Genomic DNA, 10,588 nt, shown 5'->3' with positions numbered 1-10,588 from the left:
TATAAATCTCGTTACGTTAGCGATATTGTTGCTTCAAATTATGTCTTTCTTCCCTTTGAACTCCTATTTTGGGGATATTTCCACAGGTGAATAAAGAGATGATCAGTCATTCTGTCAATGCAGAGTAAAACTGGGGGTAGGAAATTTTTGCTACTTGTTTCCCTACTTCGGGCGTTTGCGGTATTCTGGGCATGTTGTGGTTTGGAGGGCTCGGTATTTAAAGAGTTAATTGCATTCGCCAAAACTTCCAGACAACAAAGATATTTATAGCACTCAGATTCGATAATTACAGCTTAGTCAGTGATTATTACTGTTAGAGGAATTACTGGCAAAACACAGGTTTTGAAACCTCAGACGGATCATTGAACTAATTCACTCGAGTCTTCCAGATCAGAACCCTACTGAAGTCAAAAGGCAGACTAATTTTTATTCTACCTACAGTGAGACACACTCCTACTTATATAGGCTTGACAATGAAATGCCGTAAACATTGGTTACCTTACTTTAAAACTCATAAGTTTCCAAAAACTGTCATTTTGTAGCCAAAATGGTCACCAAGAGGGGCAAAAACATTGCAGAGCCTTCCACAGGAATTACATTAGGCCTTATTTTCTTTCTAAATTAAAGTATAATCACGCAATTCGTTTGCAAATTTTCTTATTAAACTGATTATTTAGGGTCTGTCTGATATATATAGCCACATAAGCAAAGATTATTCACAAATTATACCAACATTTACATATTTGTAATAGGATTTTGAGTAATAAAAAAAATTGCAGTTTCTACTATTTTATAACAAGACATTCAATCTATGTAAAATATTTCAAACTACTAAAAATTTTAATTAAATACATATTATGTTTTATCTCCATAATAAGAATTAGTATAATTCATATGGGAGAAGGTTACATACCCATCAACAGTGCCATATTTGGTCAACAGATGTGTTGCTTCATCTCTAGACATCCCCCTGTAAAACCAAGGCTGCAAGAAATGGACTCCCATATCTGACTGCGGTCTAGCAGAGGGACTGGAGCTCAAATTTTGTGGGGAATTTCCACCAGGAGCTCGACAGTAAGGCAAGCGACGCTGAAATTTTGAATCATATATAAATACATTCAAGGCATTAAAGTTAGCCAAAATTACAAATTCAGGTTACAACATTTATTTCATTCCTTGTATAATATTTAATTTCTTGAAAAGGAAAATTAATTTCAAAGTAAAAGATTTTAAAGTCGATACCTTCCACGTATGGCCTTCAGCAGCTTCAATTGCTTTTGCTTCGCGGGGATCTTCTACTACACGGCTTTGAGACCCAGTAAAATCCATTGCCACACGGGGTTTCATTGGTGTGTAGTCCTAAATAAATATTTAACATAAAACACTTAATAATTAGGTAAATATTTATTAATATTTTTAATCATGAAAATACATAATAAGATTTTAAATAAATAGTCACAAGAAACTTAAGCAGTAAAATATTACCAGATTGAAAACTTCATTCACTTCAGAAATAACTTTTGCCATGTTTCAAGCACAACAAAAATAGGCACTCATTTTCCAGACTTGCCAGGAGGGAACGTAAAAAAAAAAATTGATTTAAAATGAATTGATCTTTTTCTCTCTCTCTCGGCTTCTTTTTCACGTTTTGTTTCTCCCATTTGTTTTTCTATTTTTTGATGGCAACTTAACGTTTTTATTTTAAATCATTTTTGTTTCTTCATATTAACATCTGGCAAGTCTTGAAAATGAACACCTATTTTTCATGCGCTTGAAACATGTCGATTGTTATTTCTTATTTGTGTATTTCTGAAGTGTATTTCTAAACGTGAATGAAGCTTTCAGTCTGGTAATACATAAAATATAATAAGAATATGTTTACATTTTCGATACAGAATTTAACACATCAACACTAATTTTGTGTTGACAATATGAGTTAAGGAAATGGTTTAAATGTTCCAAATATATGTGATGCTAACCAAACTGTTTGTGAATATAGTTACATGAATATATTTTTGTTATGTTTGTTAACTAACATTATATGAAAACATTTAATAAATATTTTTGTAAAAACACTGTGAATTGATGTAAAGGATAAACATTAGGACATTTGAAAACATTTAAAGAGAGATTTAACTTTTTCAATACTAACTTTCTGTAAAGTAATATTTGAATTTAGTATCTTTAGTATATGATTGATCAAGTCATAGAATTTGTTTAAGAAACCAAACAGAAAATCAGTGCAGTAAATGTTCCTCATAAAGCAAACCTTAAGATATGAAGCAGTATATAGAAGTTACAGAATTTTCAGTTAGTAGATAGATCACTTCACATATATTTAAACATATGTGCTAAACATTTGTGATATGCATCAGATCAATGTTAATATCTTCGAAATAATTTTTAATTAAAGATAATTTAAGAAACAAAAATCTGCATTTAAATATTCATTATTTACATGAAAAAATTCAAATTAGCGGGAACATGAGATATAAAATCCAACAAAATAATCTACTTTGGTTTGCTTTAGAGATTGTAAAATTAATGCAATTTAAAGAGAATTGAAGTTTATAGAATTATGTTACATAGAACTTTAACAATACAAAAGTGAGTAAAATAGTACTTATAGAATTATGTTACATAGAACTTTAACAATACAAAAGTGAGTAAAATATTACTTATAATTATGTTACATAGATCTTTAACAATACAAAAGTGAGTAAAATACTACTTATAGAATTATGTTACATAGATCTTTAACAATACAAAAGTGAGTAAAATGCTACTTATAGAATTATGTTACATAGATCTTTAACAATACAAAAGTGAGTAAAATACTACTAACAGCTGGTAAAGAATCAACAGAACTGGACACCCTATTTTCCATGGAAGTAACTGGACTATCTGCATAACGTGTAAGGACTTCTTTGTAATTCTCACGAATTTTCCTGCCATACTAGAAAAAAAAATTTTGTTAGAAATTTAAGTCTTTTTCATACAAACATATGTAATTAATTATAGTTTCATTATCAGAGAAGTTCATGCAAGTGTCTATTTCTTAACCTTTTGTTTATGGCTGGTACAGTTAACTAGACCCGAATAGCAGGTGTTATAATATAAGCAAAAGGTTAATCAATGAGTTTCACTTATGTAATAATTGTTTATTATTTTTCTTGATCAATTAGATCAGGTTTGTCTAAAGTAATAAAAATTAAAATTTTTATTATTTATCAGTTGAAAAAACTAGGGATGTTACAAAACATTCGGAAAAATATTTCTTGAAAAAGTTTTATCTTGTCTTTTATTAATTTGAATACATTTAAATAGAGTATAATCTAAAATCTTATTTTTCACTATACATTATTCAAAAAAGTTTTTACACTTATTTGTAAAAGTTGTACACAGCTTGCAAATATATGTTCTGGAAAACAAATGAAAAAGCGAAATATGAATACTTCAAACTTTATACTAAACAACGAGTTTTGTACTGCTGATTTCTTAAAATTATGTTTTGGCAAGTCAATTTAGTAGTTTTTTCTGACCCTTTTTTGTTTTAAGAATATCTTTTTTTTGTTGCATTTTTGATATTTTTCTTATAGCTTTCACTTTTTTCCTGTACGGAAATATAGATAACCGGTAACATAGGAAATTGTGATTTTCAATGTTAAAGTTATGTTTTTAGAGCTATGAAGTTTTTTTCTCTGTTTCTCTTTTGCTTTTTTTATTAACTTTTTCTTTAAAATTAATGATTTTATTATGCGGCAGCATTTTTAATAAACTTTATTCTTTTACCACCACCTCTTTGTTTAAAAGTCGAATTGAGGTTTTAAGTGTTAAATTTTTTGTTTATTATGAACAAAGGAAACGAAAAACGTTTCTATTATGATATAGCATTGAGAGGGTTCCTATTAGACTTCATTCTTTTTTCTTCACTTTTTTTGTGAAAATACACTAAATAGAAAACCAAGATGTTCAGCTTTAAAAACTTCTTGCCAGAATGTAAACGTTTGTTTTCATAGGTATTATTATTTTTTATAGGCATTATATTGAAAACACAACATTCTTTAATGTGCTTCTGATAGACTGTATTCCTTTTAACGTTTCATGGATACTTTTTTTCCCCATAAAATATTATTGTTGGCATTAAAACTTTTTTTAAAGAATTAAGAGGATTTCTTTTTATTCCACTTTTTTTCTTTTCAACTTGTAGGTTATTAGTTTTCTTTTCATAGCTTGTTTGTTGTTTTCCTATTTATTTTAAATATTTCTTATGGATAAACTATTAGATATTTTTCCACTTCTCCCCATATCAATAATGTAGCTAATGTTTACTTATTTTTCAATAATGACTAAACATATTTATATAAAAAAATAATATTCATTAATGATTTATTAAAAAAAAGTTGCTATTTGGCCGATTTTTTTAGTCGAATAATCGGAATTGGCTATTGTCAAAATCACTATTTGTTTCATCCCCAAAAAAAATCAGCTAAATTCTAAAATCTATCTATACAATCTTTTTCTATAATTCTGTAATCTTTGAAGATCAAGATTTCATTTTTCAAAAAATGAAAAAAATTAAAGCATAAAATATTGTTAAATCAAACACAGAAATTGTAGAATTCTTTGAAAAACACATCAAGGTAAAAAGGAGAAAAACAGAAAGATAGCAGTCATAAAATTAAACTTTTGAAACATATGATATATTGAGTTGAAAAAACTTTCTAGAAACTAAAAAAATTTTTATTCCAAAAATTTTGTTTATACAACAGGACATATTTTATGATAAAAAAGATTCCTTGATATAATATTTACAGATATTAAAGTGCAGAGCAATAAAATAAAATAATAGATAACATAGTAAATAAATTTCGTCATTGATGAAAGTATTAGATAAAAGAAGCAACATAAGTTACTCAAAAAAAGTTTTATCTAAATTACAAATTATCTATACTGATAAAATAACTGGAATTAAAAAACAATAATAGTATGGGCAAAACATTTTTAGATAACTGTAATTGTCAACAGAAATCAAATTTGTTTTCAAAATAAATTTGTTTCATAAGAATTTGAAACAAATTATCTATGTAAATAAAATAGCTGGTATGTTATAACTTATAATGTTCGTGGTGTATTTTTCGTTACAACATAAAACTTAGTAACATAAAATGCACTGTGAAAAGCAAAGACAAACAATAAAAACCAACAACAATTTAATACATAAATATATACACATTAATAACTTACAAAAAAAAGTGAAGCCACAATTAAATTTTATTTATGCAATTAACTCAAATTAAAAAAAAGTAATATTTTATGGACAAATGTAATTTAATGGTCTTGCTAAAATTTAGTTTCAATATTTTCCTATTTTTACCCCATAATTTTTTTTATTTGTAAATATTAACAAATATTTTCAACTTTCATTTTATTGATATGAAAAGCTTTTATTAACAAAAAAACTGGTTTAATGTTCCTGTGGTTATTAGTTTGACTACCTCTATAATAGATTATTTAATCTCTTGACTTAGATATAAAACAAGAATTGAAATTTATTCAAACCTTAGCTAATCGCAGTGCTACAATCCAACATTGGCGATGCTTCTCACTCTCACAGCACAGCCAAAGGAGATTTCTAGTATCCTCTTCAGGAAAAGACGTATTCTGAAACACATTAATTTAATTGAGCTATAAAAATTTCTTTAATGTTTATTACTCAAATAAAATTATGTAAACAAAAATAAGCATATGCAATACACATATAAATTTATAAGGATATGAAATTCTAGCAGACCTTTGCCCTTTAAACAAGGAAACTGCAATAATAAATAAATAACTATTATGTACTTGTTGCTTTTAAAACTAATCCAATTCACATTAGAGTTTTTTTAGCTACTAAGTCTTTACAGCTTTACATGATGAAATTGTTTTATTGAAATTGTATTATCGATTAATAGAAGAAAATGTCTGTGAAATCAAGACAACCAATTTTATTCATCATTACAATTATTCTTATGCAAAGACATATCAGGATGTCACTAAGTAAATATTTTTTCTTCTTCATTAAAAATTATTTGAAAAGATTTCGCATAACACATTTTAATATAAAAAATATAAGATTTTAAAAATAATTAGCAAAATGATGAACTAGATAGCGAATTCGGTTAACATTTATTCACGAAAAGTATAATAAATGAAAGTTTTAGGGAAATTGAGACAATCGGTTTCATTCACTCTTATCATCATTTCAGTTATTATTTTATGCAAGGAAAAACAAAGATTGTATTAAGAATTTTTTCTTTTTACCTTAATTTAAAATTGATTGCAAGTATTTTACTAATAAATTTAGCTATCAAAATATAAAATAAAATATAATTAGCATCATGATGAACTAGACGGCAAATTTAGTTAACAATGATCAATGAATAGCTCAGTGAATGAACATTTTAGTAAAATCGAGACAATCAGTTTTATTCATTCTTATCATTTCAATTATGCACAGACATATCAGGATGTCATTAAGATTTTCTTCTTCATTTAAAACTGATAGAGAAGATTTGGAAGGAAAAATTGAAATATCAAAATAAAAGGTAATGTCAAAAATAATTAAATTATTTTCATGATGAAAATAGATGGCAAATTCAATTAACAACAATGGCAAATGAAAAGTTTATTGTATAAACATTTTTAGTTAATCACACTATTAGTTTGATTCAATCTTATAATCTTTACTCATTTCAATTATTCTTATGCACAGAAACATCAGGATGTTATTAAGTATATATTATCAAATATAATTAGGATCAAGATGGCAAATTAAATTAACAACATCGATAAATGAAAAGCTCAAAATATGATAATTTAAATGAAACTGAGACATTCAGTTTATGAAATCACAAAAACAACAGAAAGTTGTTAAAATAATTTTTTCTCTCTTCATTGAAAGTTCATTATTAAAACTAAGCCTTTTTCAAATACAAACAAAATATCAACTTTTTAAATAAAGTGAGTAAAATGAAGGGAAATTAAATTTAATATATATATTAAAAAAAATTAAAAATTGCAAAGCAGTTAAATTATTTAGTTTTTCATGAGAAAAACAACTAAATGATTGAAACAAGAAACAAAATTAAACATAAACAAAATTATCTCCACAGTTTTTTTTTATTGTGATCTCAATTTCAAATAATTATCACATTTGATCAAGTAAAGATAAGTTGATTTGCGGTTAATCAAAACATTTTGGTACAAATTTTGAACTTCATTGCAGATAAGAATAAATCTTGCTCATATTTTAAACACACATTACTCAACACCAGGTTAGTTATTTTCACATATTTTTCTTCTTATCAGTTGCAAACATATCTTACTTTTAGGCAGAAGCTGTACGATGTTGGTGTAGCAGAACCGGAATTCTCAATTGGTGTGTAAATTTCATACTCTGTTAAATCACGAAACGGCCAAAACTGTTGTTTTCCATCCTGTAAAACAAGTAAAAAAAAAAATAGTTCAATTTTAGAACATTTATATAACTCTATATATTATGCTTAAAATTCATTTTATGTATTAGCCATATAATACACTATATTTAAATTAATGAACTTCATTAAAAAAAAACAGATACACAGTAACTTAGATCAAATGTCAGTCACATTGTCAGACTATTAACCAGTACTAAATTTAATTACAAAAACCTGATAGTTTAGTATTAAATACCATCTTTATACATAGAACTGATAAAAAATTTAAACTTCTGCTGTTTGTAAACATTATTTACAGTAGATGATATCAAAAGAAATATAAATCACAAATACTTTCTAAAATATCATAGACTTAACGTATGTACAATATTGCTACTTTCAGTAGAGTTATAAAAATAAAAACAATCACAAATTCAAAACGAATATAACGATCACAAATCCATATATTTAACCTGGATGAATAATGGACTAAACTAATTTATACTAAAATCAAAACATTTTTCTCTCACACATTTCTTGATAATTTAATCAAATTTCAAAAGAACACAAACACTTTAGCTAGCTCATGTGAAAATATTTTGGGACTCAAATTAAAATGAGTCTAATTAAGCAGGTTGGAAATAAATTGGTACAAAATTAATTGCTGATTGCAAGATGAATTGATTTTAAAAGATCTAAGAAAACATTAAATTAAGGGTAAAAGTTTTAAATATTTTATGTTCACTAAATAAAAAGGTTGTAAATAAAGAGCATATTGCAGTTTTGTAAAACTGAACCTAAACAATGTTACACAATTGTTATATAGCATAATTCAAAACTATCTAATTTTGACAAGCAATAACACATGGCATTGCAGAAATAAGATCTTTAAGTTTTATTTATATGTTTCATCAACCTGCAATTTTTTGCTTTTGTTTTCTTCTCACCTAACCGTAACATCTGTTCCTGCACCCCAGAGCCCAAAGTCAAGAAAATTGAGATGGGCACAGTAGGCCTTGGCCCTCTATAGGCTGTCGCACCACTGAGTTCAGCTTAGTTTGTTTTATTTCAATGTAAAATATTGAAACAATAGTCTAATTATACCCAACTAAAGTCCAACTTTTATGAAGGAATACCTGCAAGTATAACTGTGCTTTTAGTCCTCAAAGACTGCAATAGAAAAATTCATAGGTTTGTGTGAGAAATTCATGGAAAAGGAAAGAAAATTATAAGCAAATATGTATACATATTTTTTTTATAAAACCTGCTGATAAGCATGTAGCACACCCAACAATCAATATAATACTGAAACTTGTGTTTAAATATGATCTTTAATACATAAGGGCTAAGTTAAAATTATCTTCAATTAGCCATAACACAAGATTTTAGTAAAAACAATGTTAACTAATTGAAAAAAATCAGTACCTTGGAAGAATAGGATGAATTTGAGAAACATAGAGTTGAGCCTTCAATGCGAAAAAATATTCTTTTCCAAGATTCTTTACCTGGTTCTTTACACCATAGAAGACTTTGAACAACAGGTGACTTTTCTCCGTTATTCAATATATTCTGTTAAAGCAAAAAATTAGGATTTAGTAAACATGAAGAGTTAAAAACTTTTTCTTTATTCTTTACTGAGCAACAAATTTCAGGAATTATTCTCTTAATTTATATTGCACGAGAAAAGTAAAGGTTTGACCCTAACTTTTATGAGTCACTAAAAATAAGTATAGAATATTTCATTCTGGTATTCTTTAACATTGTTTTCTGTTACATTTCTCAAAATATATCATGCAATAAAAGCTCAATATAATGAGTATGACATATTAAGTCCACTATTAAGACAAAATTCCAAGTCACCTTTAAAATGCTAATATTAAAGATAGAAAAAGTTAATAACTAGTTAAAAATGTCTAGCTTTCCTCTATATCATAAAGTTATTTTTTTAAGGCAATTTTTTTTTTTTTTTGCTGTTTGCATTTTAAATGAAAATGAGCAAAATGTAAGCTACATTTATTTTCGATGTCAATGCAGAGAAAAGTGAATTGAGAATATCATTTAACCTTATTTTTTTCTTACAATTTTAAAATTTTTGATGGTTAAAAGGTACAAATGTGGGGAGGGGGGATGACAAGCCTTATGGAAGAAAAATTCTTCTGCTAATTTTAGGAATCTTGCTTTATACTTAAAAAGAATTTGTACTTGCTGACCTAACATCAACCATGTTTACTTATCTCTTTCTGTTGAAATTAATTAAGATATAGTATTTTTTTCAATGCACAGACATTACTCTCTGAAAAAGTATATTGATTTCTTTACGATATTGCAGTGTGAAAACCACTACAATAATACGATTCCAATGCACAAAAACATGTAATCTATCTTGGGGTACCTTTTCTTAAATTTTCATTTTTACAACCGTCGTTGAACAGCCGACCCAATTTTTAGGTTTATGTCTACTAATGTTCAACTCCATAGCCTTGTAATTTTGAACCCAACCCAGAAGACAAGGGAGCTCCTGGATCAAGTATAGGGAGAAATTTGCTTTCATGGAGGACTTTTGATGGAACTAACCCGTATTTGCGTTACATGGAGAGGAAGAACACGAGAACCTCCCACGGTTAGCTTGACGGCAAGGGGACTCTAACCCATGATCCGTCTACCACAGAGGATATTTCCAGTGAGCACTGTGCGAATTCATATCGACCAGCCATCACTGCGATTCAAACCCGGTTCACATCATTGGAAGGCGAACGCAAACGCTCTATCTTCTGAGCCACCAGGAGTACCTTTTGATTCAGAAGGTTGACATTGTCAGTAGACTTTTCCCCACATTTGTGAACTGGACGTGATCTGAACACGCCTACTTCGATAGATGGCCCACAATAAACAGTCGACTTGCTATTAGTGACTGCGACATTGTCCTCCTCGTACTGTTGCCACTAAAGTCTCCTTCACACACCACTGCAGCTTGTACACACTCGACTGCTGGTAGCAACAAAAAAGTGACTATGTACACAACCGCGAACTTAATAGCGCTCTCACCACCAGTACTCAAAATGCGGAACTTAATACAGTTCTCCCGGTCTTTCGCAAAACAGCGATGAATCAATGAGTGATATCCATTC

General features: G+C 27.9%; 1 protein-coding gene across 6 annotated transcripts in view; it reads right to left on the bottom strand.

The window, feature by feature from the left end:
- LOC107443613 (growth factor receptor-bound protein 14) overlaps nucleotides 1-10,588 on the bottom strand; it is a 107,413-nt gene that overhangs the window by 4,980 nt on the left and 91,845 nt on the right. For all 6 annotated transcript variants that reach the window (XM_043046967.2, XM_043046996.2, XM_071184156.1 and 3 more), the window contains 6 exons: nucleotides 8,886-9,029; nucleotides 7,371-7,481; nucleotides 5,563-5,664; nucleotides 2,846-2,956; nucleotides 1,243-1,359; nucleotides 914-1,089 (listed from right to left, as the gene is read on the bottom strand). In XM_043046967.2, the coding sequence (XP_042902901.1) occupies nucleotides 914-1,089; nucleotides 1,243-1,359; nucleotides 2,846-2,956; nucleotides 5,563-5,664; nucleotides 7,371-7,481; nucleotides 8,886-9,029 (761 nt within the window). The remainder of the gene's footprint in view (nucleotides 1-913; nucleotides 1,090-1,242; nucleotides 1,360-2,845; nucleotides 2,957-5,562; nucleotides 5,665-7,370; nucleotides 7,482-8,885; nucleotides 9,030-10,588) is intronic.

This window comes from Parasteatoda tepidariorum, chromosome 8 (assembly GCF_043381705.1).
Source record: "Parasteatoda tepidariorum isolate YZ-2023 chromosome 8, CAS_Ptep_4.0, whole genome shotgun sequence".
NCBI lineage: Eukaryota > Metazoa > Arthropoda > Arachnida > Araneae > Theridiidae > Parasteatoda > Parasteatoda tepidariorum.
Note: the sequence above shows the minus strand (reverse complement) of the source record. Positions and strands in the feature narration are given on the sequence as shown.